A 12,194-nucleotide genomic window follows, 5' to 3' on the forward strand; every position below is an offset into this window, starting at 1 on the left:
TTGGTTCCTTCTTCCTTGCGTAGAAAAACACAAACAAAAAACTGGAACTTCAAAGAAACTACCCAAATGACAGCCTGCTTCTGTACTTCCCTAGAGGTGGGTCCCTGAAGAATAATTTAACCGAGTGTGCAACTTACCTGAAGACCAACCATACTCAATTATCACATCTGTTAAGGGGAAGCACAGGTGTAAGGGCAGTAGGTGAAGGTGGTAAGAAGGTGGTTTACTGAATATGGATACAAAGGGGTAGTACTGTACTCATCTAGTCCTCTTCTTTTTCTCTCCTCACTCACTGCCACCACCACCTCCACCTCGATAATTGTGTTTTGTATGTGACCCCTTTATGGAGCTCTTACTTGTCCTCTGCCCCTTTCCCTCTTACTCATCGATCCACATCCACCTCCACCTCGATGGCTGTATGTATGTCTGTATGTACTGTAGTTGCCGGCTTGCATGCGGCTGACGTGGGCTGTGTTTTACGGGACGTGGGCTGTGTTTTACGGACTCAGAAGGGAAACTGATCTCTATGGCCGAGGTACAGAGGCACAAGTATCTTCCCAGAGTCTGACGAAAACATAGCGAAAAAATCGAACCATCTGAAACACGCACTAGCAAATGTAGGGTTTTTCACTATTTTGCCAGATGTCAATTTTCTTCAGACAGAACTGGGTAGATCACTTCCTGAAACTGGGGAAGACTCGCCCCCACCCAATCCACCACACTCGGGTATACTGTAGATGTGGAAGGCCTTGGGGTGTAGGGTCAGAGGTACAGTTGTCCACACATGATCCTGGGACAGTGTCTGTGGGAAGTGGAGGTCTAGCTGAAGTCTGGGAAGTTCACGCAATAGTTACTTGGTCATTTCAACTAATATTTAACATCTGCGTTCATTCATGTCAATGCCACCTACAAACATGTCATTATGTCAATGTTGTCAAGCGTACCGAATGCCACACCTCTGCTACACATTGATGATGTCCCAGGTACGGTACGTTATGTGGCTAACTGGACCTGTGGACGATGTCTTACAGTGGCTGGTTGTACGTGAATGTTTGGAAAGGATGTGAACAAAAAGTGGTGAAAACAGGCTCCCTAACACTTCCTTATTGATTTGTTTCTGGGTACGACTAGCTAATATTGTACGTTTATTTATATAGAATGTGGTGATAGAATGATTCAAGTACCACATAAGAGAGCAGTAAAGTGTAACAAGCAAATCACCAAAGATGTTTGGGAGCTTCCCTGACGAGAATACGGACCCAGTTCTCTTATGACCCACTGCAGGAGATTCTCTACACGACATAAACCACCTTCAATTTTATCCAACTTTGAGGTTCTGAAAATTACAACTTACCCCACTTGGGGTTAGCATCTTCAACCCAAGGATTTAGTGTTCATTTTATTCTTGCTCTCTCCAGAACATTTTAGTTGAGAGGAAGCGGTTGTGAGACTGAAGGGCTTGTATTGTCTACGGGTAAGGAAACTCCCTAACACCTCTTACTTAACGATTTTTGGATATGGCAGGTTAATATTCTATTGTATGTTACCTATGCAGCGTATGGTGATGTTGCAAGGATTTATGTAACACACACGAGGACAGCAAGGTTTGGTAAAACAAAGCAAATTGCTTTCGAAAAAGTGTTCAGGAGTTTCCTCGACCGACGACAATACGAGCCAAGGGGTTAATAAAGGCCAGGTGAAACTGTTAGTTTGCAACAAAACATCGGGGGAGGGGAAGATAATGGTGTCATCGAACTGAAGGACTTAAAGGTCATTAGTTTCCTCGGACATTCTATTAAAATGACAATAAAGTAACTCATATATCTGAGCTGGTTACTAAATGCACTTGACAAATACCAGTTAGAAACAGGTTAGAATAGGCAGGGTTGGTTAGGCTAGGTTTAACTTGCTTATTTAGTTTATTATTTGGTTGGTTAGGTTTGGTTAATTACATTACACAGCCAAATCAATCAGGTGACTTCAATGACCAATGTAGTGACTGATAATAATGGTCTTATGGATATAGGATACGTAATTACAACATATATCGTACTTATACACAATTTTTACACTTGCCTATGAAATTATATTTAGTACAAACCTCTAATGTTGGTGCATGCCTCTGAAATGCTGAGTATGTGAGTTACACACACACACACACACACACACACACACACACACACACACACACACACACACACACACATACACTATAAAATACAAATATACATTACCATCATTATGTACAAATGTGAGTCTGAAAGACAAGAAGTGGACATTATATGTGATGAACTTCACAACAGAAGCGAAGTTGTAAGTTACGATAAACAAAATCCAAATACACTTTATTTAGCTGTCAAAAGCAGTCTTAACACAATGTACTGTTTCACACTACCACTGAAAGGCTTAGTTTATACTGCGTCTCTCTCATTATCTTAGGAAAGGCTGGCAAGGAAGCTAGAGGAGAATGAAAGAAAGATAAAAAATAATTCGTTTACGTCAGTCCAGATACAAGGATAACTGTGCCTCCATTGCAAACATTTCACAGTACTTTTACCTCTTGGATCTTGTCAGTCTTGCCACTTTAAAGGAGGTAACTTTTGGCTTGTTCTTTCTACCTCCACACTGATTTAGTTCACTGTAGTTATACCTCCCACACTGATGGACTTCGTAGTCTATATTTATACTCTCCAGTTTTCAGTCTTTCCTAAATTGAAGAAAATCGTTCAGTGTCAGCAGGAAAACGAGAAGAAGGCGCCACCATAGGAAAGTTACGGTAATGACTGTTCATGTCCATGACATTTTCCATATGACTGGCTGACACACGTGGCCATACACTTTCCGAAAATTATCACAATTCTGCTACATTTCCTGCAGTGGAGGTCTTATGATGGCAAGTCACTGGGGTTCCTTGTTTCTGATGCACTTGATGCATGATTGTCAATATTTTTAATATGACTGCTTTTTGCAATATAATTTTTCTCCTCTGCTGGACTTAACACTTGTCTGTCAATATTCTTACTTGGATTATTCTTTGTAATTATATCTCTGCTCCCTGCTGGATCTGATGTTTGTTTATTGATATTTTTACTATGACTGTTTTTTGTAATAAAATCTCTGTTCCCTGCCGGACTCGACGTCTGCGTATCGATATATTCACTGTGACTATTTTTCGTAATATACACTGCCTCTTTCTGACTGGACACTCCCAAAGGCTCACTAGGATTAAGTATTGCCGAGGTAGCTGTCCGTTCACTGCCTAATCCTGTATCCCCCCCTATTGCCAGCTGCTGAATCTGCGATGACTTTGCCAATCTGCTGCGGACGATCTTGAGGTGGCGTTGGATGTAGTCTTCATGTGGCGCCATGATGTGGGCCCGCTGCAGGCAGGTCTCAGCGGCCGTCAACTCCCCGCGCTCCACATACACCACACAGAGGTTGTGGAGGCCCTGCACGTTGCTGGGATCCACTGCCAGGATGCGCTCGTAGCACTGCAATGTATGGTGATGCAGCTGTACCACTGGTACTCTCTCTTTCTCTCTCTCTCTATCTCCTGAAGTACTGGTCACCATGAAATAATAATCTGCTACTAAAACACACACACACACAAATGCTGATAACTGAACTATTTAACTCATAAATTCATCCTTCCCATGGAGCTTAGTAAACCATGATTAATCAACTCTTTCATAAATTAGCTAAAACTTTTTTGATATGGCACTGAAGGGGAGCCTACACAAGGTGTCACTGAAAGGAATAGCTGCGACATCCACCCAGAAGCCAAAGCATCCTACGTGACCCTGCACCTCACCATGGGAAGGCCCAGGCCCACTCTTGTGAGGCACAGCCTGCCACAAAGGGGTGTCTGATCCTTACATGGTGTATGTACTGTACTAGAACTACAATACCATTTGCTTACTGGTGGTCAACAGGTCTGCTCAGCAAGACTGATTGGGGTTAAGCAACAACAACAATAACAACTCTTTTTATTTGAAATGGAACATAATGCAGATTGAGTATGCTTAGCATGAGGCCATTTCAGTATACACAGGTCTTTCTGCAATTTATGTTTGCATTTAGAGATCAGTGCTCCAAAACTTCCTCAGTTGCCCCTCTGTCTCCACCAGTCCCTCCTTCCCATTCCCACACTCCTCTCCTGCAGCCACATACCTTCTCCGCAGCATCCAGGTCCTTGATGGTGTTGATGTAGATGTCACCGAGGAGGATGAGTCCCTTCACGTGGTCTGGGTGATATTTAACCAGCTGGTTGAGGAAGGGCGCTGCCTCCAGGGGGCGCTGGTCGTCCGCCAGCAGCAGTGCCAGGTTGAACAGCGCAGAGCGGAAGTCTTCCTTCACCTCAACGGCCTTGGAAGGGAGGGATACTGAGGTGTGCTGCACAGCACACTGGCACAGGAAAGTACCACTTGCATGCACTTCAAAGTACCTGTAACTCAGTTCCATGCCAAGTCTGGTAACAAAGAATGAGCATTTTTTCTGCAACCCATTCAGACACAAAACAAACATAAACACAAATGCGAAGCAAAACAAAACAACTCAGGTATGAATGACATGACCAAGGTTGTAAAAATAAGTTTATTTGGCCAGTGTTGGTGAACTCACAAATTTCAACTTAACTTAAGGAAATCTAAATTTTTTTAAAATGCACAATACATTCATGCTTAACAACAAAAACAACAAAATCCCGCTACGCACCGTTGTGTACATGTCAAAGGCAAACGGTATCAGAGTATCCGTCTTCTTGAACCTCTTTTAAAAACTGTGTAAAAACCGACATAGCCACTTCTTTGAAACACTTCTAAAACAATCAAAATGGATATAGTGACAAACACAAAGAAGAGTGTAAAACCAAAGAGTGTCAAAATAAAAGTTGTGGCAAAAACAAACTCGTGTCAAAACTAAGTACATCGTCAAAATCAGAGTACTGTGTCAAAATCAAAGTAACATTTTCAAAATCAAAGCAGAATACCCACCTCCTTGCCTCACTCACAAAACAACCTCAAAATCAATGCAGTGTCAAAGTGTCGAAGCAGCACTAGAATCATGTATCGAAAAACTCAAAATAATGCCTAAACCAAAGTAATGTTTAAAAATCAGAGAACAAATACCCACCTCGTTGCCTCACTCCTAAAACACCACAAAATCCAGCTACGCACCTTCTTAAACCACTTCTCCGCGCTGTGGTAGTCGTGGTCATCCATCGTAATCATGCCAAGGTTGAAGTAGATGCGTTCGTTAAGTGGGTCTCGCTGTGCCAGGTGCAAAAGGCGCTGGTAGGCCAAAGGTCTCAGCTCTGCATTGCCCGACTCCTGTGGTGGCCAAAACTATACATCACACTCTAAAATATACATAAAACTATACATCACACTCTAAAATATACATAAAACTATACATCACACTCTAAAATATACATAAAACTATACATCACACACTCTAATATAAAAAATATACATCACACACACTAATATACAAAATATACATCACACACTCTAAAATATACATAAAACTATACATTACACACTCTAATATACAAAATATACATCACACATTCTAAAATATACATAAAAATATACATCACACACTCTAAAATATGCATCACATTACAATATACATCACACTTTAAATATACATCACATTCTCTAAAATATACGCCACTCTCAAAATATACACCCCACTCTCTAAAATAATCATCACACACTCTATAACATACATTACACTCTCTCCCAAAGGTCTAAACCCAGAGACAATACAGCTATAGTCCCCTCACCTTAACTTGGCATAGATATTCATCCTTTAGCAGCTTATTTCACACAGCTCAGTGTTTGAAAAAAAGACAAAACCATGACTCTATATCCTTTCTCTAGCACTTCTTCGTGACTGGCATCATATTCTAGTGTTAATCTACTGTTAAATTCAGCAATTAAGATAGAGGAATGGCATTTTTAGGCCAAGGTAAAGTGAAGAGAGTAATGTTGAATTCAAAAGCTCCTGGTGCAAAGAGTTGAATTACAAGCCTTTGGCAATACGTAAGGAATGCTTAAGTAAATTTGTAGTTTAACCACTATGATGAGAGTATTTCAGGTCATACAGCTTGGTATATAATTAGTTACAAAAACTGTTAACTGTTGTCATATCCGACATGAGTCGGCCCCTGTACCATGGACTGTACACTAGAAAACGAGCTGCCAAAGAGGGTTACTGAACACATATTGCTGATTTAACCAGCAGCGTCCCATCGACGTTCTTTAACGTCCACACGTTTTGTCACTGCCAATCCCGTCGACGTACATAAACGCGAAAAAATTGCAAGGTCCCTAATTTGTACAATTTTCAATTTTCACGAGTGATTTTTGGTACGTATACACGTGACACCTTCCTCTACAAGATGCCAGGGAGGGACAATGCCTTACCCAGCATGACCTCCTCCACCCCCCCTGCATGCCATTGTCTCAGCAATTCACCTGTTATCAGTGACCTGGCCAGTATAGCCATGTCATGCCACGGTACGAAATTCAGGGCCAGAGTGATTCCCCAATCAATGACAATGTGGAGGACAAACTTTACATAGCATTAGAGGAAGAAACAGTTAGAAATGATGATCAGGTAATGTGGCAAAAAAAGGTCAGGTATTAGTGAGTGAAACAATGCTTATAATGCCTAATTTACTGCTTGAAAACCAATATACTCTCGTACTACATATAAATTCGTACCAAGTAAATAAATAAATACCGTTTATGAGTGGTGAAAATAGTTATCCTCCCATAGAACTCGTTTTCTTTGGTGCCAGCCTGATAGAAAACCCAGAAAGGTAAGGAGGAACTCCTACCTGTATCGAGTACTTTAAACCTAAGGTGAGCGATTTCTCTATGAATTTTCGATGTTTCTCACCAAAAGCGAAGGTTTGAGCCAAAAAATTTTTTTTTCCTAAAATGGTCGGGACTGGGGGGAGTCAGTGGTGGAAAAGTGGTCGGGATGGGGCGGGTTAAAGGTGCTTTGGTCATTATTTATAGAAGTTATGTTATCTGCAATAATCAAGTACCATATGAAAACTAGGCAAGACCAGTTTTGACTCCACTTTTCGATGATGTAGAAATATGATCGAATGAAAATAAGAACCAAATTAATCATACTCTAACTATGAAAACCATTTTCACTGGCAGAAGTGTGTCCTTACTTCCCACATCCATGTTCAGCTCTACCCCTCCTGAGGCTGATAGCTTCAGTAAAAAGTTATATATATATATATATATATATATATATATATATATATATATATATATATATATATATATATATATATATATTATTTCTCCCTACGTGTCAAGTGGGGTTGGTGGAGGATTAGTGCCCCTCCCTGTAAAACAACTAACTCTATGCCCTTGGCCACCCCGTTTGGGATACATGGTGTCTGGCAATAAATGAATGCATGAATGAATATATATATATATATATATATATATTTACGTGTCCGCCTCTGGGCAAAGGCATCGGGGCCTATTCCCAAGTCCCAGTAGTCCTCCTTGGGGCCAAGTAGTCCTCCTACATCTCCACATGTCTCCAGCGCTAACACCCACCATCCATACTGAATACATGCTAGGGCTGTCTCATACAGGACTGGTGTACTGGTACTAGCGGGGGTACTTTTGTAACATGTCGGCGGGTCATCTGGTAGATCAGAAAAGTCTGCCTGGATTCGAACCTGGGTCCACTAGTACTGCAGGCCGCCTCTCTACTGACAGTTAAAACCCCAAACCAGATATTTTGTGAATTGTGACCTGTTTTAAAGCTGTTCCTTAGAGAAATACCAATATATCATCAAGTTTGGAGAAGTTCTAATGAAATTATGCAGGTTTATACCTGAATTTTCCTTCAAAAATGAACCCAAAGCATGCTGATAATTTTGTTCTGCTTAATCTGGCGTTTTATATGCGATTTCCGTTGCTCTTGCTCACGGATCTTCACTCATGCTATATCCAGGGTCGGCATTCTTGGCGGTAAAGGAAGCTCCGAAACACCTCTTCCTGAGCGATTCATGGAATCGGCGAGTTTGTATAAATTTACATGTAATTTATGCCGAAAATATTGGCACTGGAATGATTTCAACGACACAGAAGAAGGAAGCATCATGAATTAAGCAAAATAAATCGCACAGGAAAAGGTGTTAGGGAGCTGCTTTAACTGACCAGAATACGGACCAAAGTCTCACATCAATAAGTTAATTTTGGCATCAACACAGCTTCACGCAATCCTCTTGTAGGTTCCTTACTCAGCTGTGTTTGGTATAAGGCTATTCACAGCGCCGGCCACCTTTCTTCCCTTAGCCACTCTACTCTCCACTTCCTTTAAACATTTACATCATTTCTGTGGCTGCACTGTGGTTCTGACACTCATTTAGCAGTTTTAGGTCACTCTCTCTCTCTCTCTCTCTCTGATTTTCAAGGTACCATATACAACTTCCTTACTTACATTTACCTTCAAACCATATGACTCTCACATGTCCAAGAAACTCTGAATCACTCTTCAAAGATTCTGGTCACTATCAACAATCACACACATCATCATCTGCATACATCACATCTGAAATACTTCACCCTTCACCATTCATCACTCCACAGCTAATGAGTTTTAACCTGTCTTATAATCCCAGTCATTTAATCCCTTCAATCCCAAGACAGACAATTATCCTTACCCCAGGGACAGTACTTCCAGCTAACCATCTAAGCATAACTGACTTATACCGTTTTCCGTTATCTTAGAAACTACATAGAACAACGTTGATTTCCCATCACACAAACTGGACATGCGGGAACTCTGAATTCCATTAAAGCACAATTTAAAGGCTTTCTGGGCTAACCTGTATGAGGACGGCTGAGTTGAGTAGCGCCTGCTGGTGTTCTGGGTCCATCTCCAGTGCCTTGTGTAGGTAGGCCAACGCGTTCTGGGCCCGACCCTGCTCCAGCAACACCACGCCAAGCTGCAACACACACACACACATTAACGGAGGTAGTGCGTGATTGTTGATTATACCTTCCAACACTGACTTTCATTCATTCTTGGCTCACGTGATTTACAAGCGTCGAATTACTTTCACATGTGCCTAGGAATCTGGCATATACACAGCCATCAACCTACATACTAGTATTGTTGACGACTTATGGTTTCAATTAAGCCCGTATACAAACACAGCTTTAACTTTATTTACGGCAAAAAATCAAAATTCAACTCAACTTTAATTCTCAGATCTCAAAAGGTTTCCCAGAGGTTAGTGGAACTGTCTGGCACTAGTCCATGTGAAAAATATAATTCGTCCCCCATGGTATAATCTAATTCGTCCCTCTAGGTATCAGGATTAACCCTCTGACTGGAAGAATTCTATCTGCTGAATAAAACTGTCTAATGTCAGACTCAGGAGGTGGGCACAGAGTGGATAGAGGAGGGGGATGTGGTTCAAGGCTGGGGCAACGAGCAGTTTGTGGATTTAAGTTTCGATAAAACATTCTTACATTATCTTCCAATAAAACCACCGACATACCATTCCCACCTCATCCACGGCTAACAAAATAACACTTGTCATGAACGTCTCTTTCAAACACGTGAGTCTGATACACAGAATTGAAACAAATAAACTCCAGACAATGGGGTTTGAGTTATGGAGGGTTGTTTTTCGCCTGTTTTATTCGAGGCGATGTTTTAGATATGCTTCCATCACTTACGTTTCTAAGACGGCTTTTGTTTGTATAAAGCTGAATAACAAAATTCAGGCTAATTATTAAGGAACAGCATCCATGGACTGGAATTCAAAGGGTGGTCCGTATATTGTGCTCCACTAGAAGCATCTGGCTGCATCTTGTATGTTGCAGGAACGGCTCAGTCCGCTGGCGTGGCGTAGGAGAGGCAGTTATAGTAAAAAATTAATAAATGATGCAGGCTACACTGATAGCGTTGATTAAGCTGGGTCTCGAACACACAAGTAATCGCCCGGGAGACTGAAAGGGAAGCATGGATCACTCAGTAAGGTGGTGTTGGGAGGGGACGGGGGCTAAAGGAGAAGAGGAAGGGGGACGTTTAGAACGTTGAAAATTAATAGGTTTAACTTTTTTTTTTTCCAAGGTCCTATATTGAGCGTACAGTATTACAATCAAACACAGCTTGTTAACGAGAAAAGAAGTGCACAAGCTGATAAGAACTAGGAGTGCAGGTGGAGGGGTGGTGGATCTTATTAAAGATCCTGAAAATTAATAGGCTTCAGTTTTTATCATAGGCCTATTTTATGTGTGTAACTGGACAACACTAGAAGGCCTGGGTACTGAAATATGATGTCTACATATTACAATGCACAAGGGGGGGGGGCAGGGAAAGAGGGGCGGGGGGGCTGCTAACACATGAATTTCGAAACCGGCTCAGGAAAGAGATAATAGGAGGTGACTGACATTGACCTCCCCCCCCCCTCTCTCTCTCTCTCTCTCATACCCAGATTTCAAGCTACTACCATCTCTTACCAAATTTCCATAGATGTCTTACGATATTTCCATCTAATTATACACTGGAATGATCCTCACAAGATATGCCATCTCTTATGAACCTGCAGGGTTTTCACAAGATATACCCATCTTATGCAGTTACCTTTTCTGTGCGTAAAGTCACACACTAAAATGCTGCGTGGTTGCTGAGGTATGGCATTATACCAGTAAAGTGTGCTTTGTGATCGCGTTACTAGCAAACGAGCGTTACGTTATCACAATTTCCTTTGGTGCTTTTCCTTGATGATTTCACCATCAAAACATAACAAAAAACGTTAATGTAAAATTATAGGCGGAATCTCCGAGATTTAATTTCTAGAGGTGATGCCAAAAAACAGTGTGACGACGGAAAATCTTTATTAATTTGATTTTGTAATTGAGGCGTTCACCGATTGGAGCCGAACACTCCCTTGGAAAATTCCAGATTCCAAGGGGTTCTTACGTCTTTATGGATGAGTTTTTAGTTGATATCAAAATTTACTGAATAAGTGTATCATGTAGAAAGAATTTCAACTCGATTCCACACAGGAGTAAAGTTACCAGCTTCTGCTTAGCGTGACGGTCGGGTCAGGCCGGGTCGAGCCAGGCAGCTAATTTCCAAATTTATTTGAGGGTAAACATCGCTCGCTCGTTCAAAAAAACTGATGGGGTGGGAGGCTGGGAGGGGGAAGGGTGGATCTAGCATCTTAAAAATCAATTGCTTTGAATAATTCCCATAAGCCTACTGTATGTCTAAAACTGCAAGACAATTCCTGGATGAAATGCAGACCACAACTCCCACATTCTGTGAAGTGTGGGTGGATGGGGAACCTTGAACCTAGAAAACAGATGGTCTTTGCTGATAAGTTTACTGTGTGAACTACACTGTAAAACAAAAGGTGGTTTTGTTATTGAAATATAGTGCTCACAAGCTGTTATGCATTGGGAAAGGGGACGAAAACCTCCAAAACTAATGGGCTTCACCACTACCACAAGCCTGAAGTGTGTAAATCTGCACAAACGGCTGCCTAATTAATGAAATACAATATTCACAAATCATGGTGCATCATGGAAAATGAAGCGAAGCAGAATTCTGGAAATCGACAGGCTTTGCGTATGCCAGAGGTCCACTGAGTGTGAGGAGCCACATAAACAGAGGTGATCCGCTGACAGAATTATTGCATCAAGTATCCCTGATGTGCTGTGGGGAAGCCGGCAGAGCCAGTAACATGCTACGAGAACCATAGTAACTCTTTCTAAACAAGGGGGATATAAATATTTACGAGTCAATCTGCCTTACAATGAATTAAGCTATATATTTAACCAATACAGAAACCTAACCAGTGGCATAGGATTCCCTGGGATTAATAGATTTATCTGGCTACATCTACATGTCATTCTGCTCTATATGGGATGTGTGTTGAAATTCATTCTTGCCGCCAACAGACTACTGAACTCTAGACAGAAGAAGGTGTCGTGTTAATTGTAAAAAAAAGTATAAGGTGGCTCACGTTGTAGTAGATGTCTGGGTTGGTGCTGTCGTAGAAGAGTGCTCGCTCGTACACCTCCTGGGCCTCCTTAGTTCTGAGGGGAAGATAACAAGAATTGGGGTTAAGTACAGTTGCACACAATAATATCGCTACGGTAATTAGTTAAACAAATATGAAGGTTTTGCAT

General features: G+C 41.4%; 1 protein-coding gene across 1 annotated transcript in view; it reads right to left on the reverse strand.

The window, feature by feature from the left end:
* Window positions 1-2,558: 2,558 nt before the first annotated feature.
* Window positions 2,559-12,194, reverse strand: part of LOC145407267 (protein O-mannosyl-transferase Tmtc3-like) — a 61,141-nt gene continuing 51,505 nt past the window's right edge. The window contains exons 12-16 of the mRNA XM_080278303.1: window positions 12,029-12,101; window positions 8,873-8,992; window positions 5,175-5,327; window positions 4,171-4,365; window positions 2,559-3,491 (exon numbers count right to left, since the gene is read on the reverse strand). Of these exons, the coding sequence (XP_080134429.1) occupies window positions 2,886-3,491; window positions 4,171-4,365; window positions 5,175-5,327; window positions 8,873-8,992; window positions 12,029-12,101 (1,147 nt within the window). The 3' untranslated portion in view covers window positions 2,559-2,885. The remainder of the gene's footprint in view (window positions 3,492-4,170; window positions 4,366-5,174; window positions 5,328-8,872; window positions 8,993-12,028; window positions 12,102-12,194) is intronic.

Source organism: Coenobita brevimanus, chromosome 72, assembly GCF_032717465.1.
Source record: "Coenobita brevimanus isolate Jiangsu-jjx chromosome 72, ASM3271746v2, whole genome shotgun sequence".
Taxonomy (NCBI): domain Eukaryota; kingdom Metazoa; phylum Arthropoda; class Malacostraca; order Decapoda; family Coenobitidae; genus Coenobita; species Coenobita brevimanus.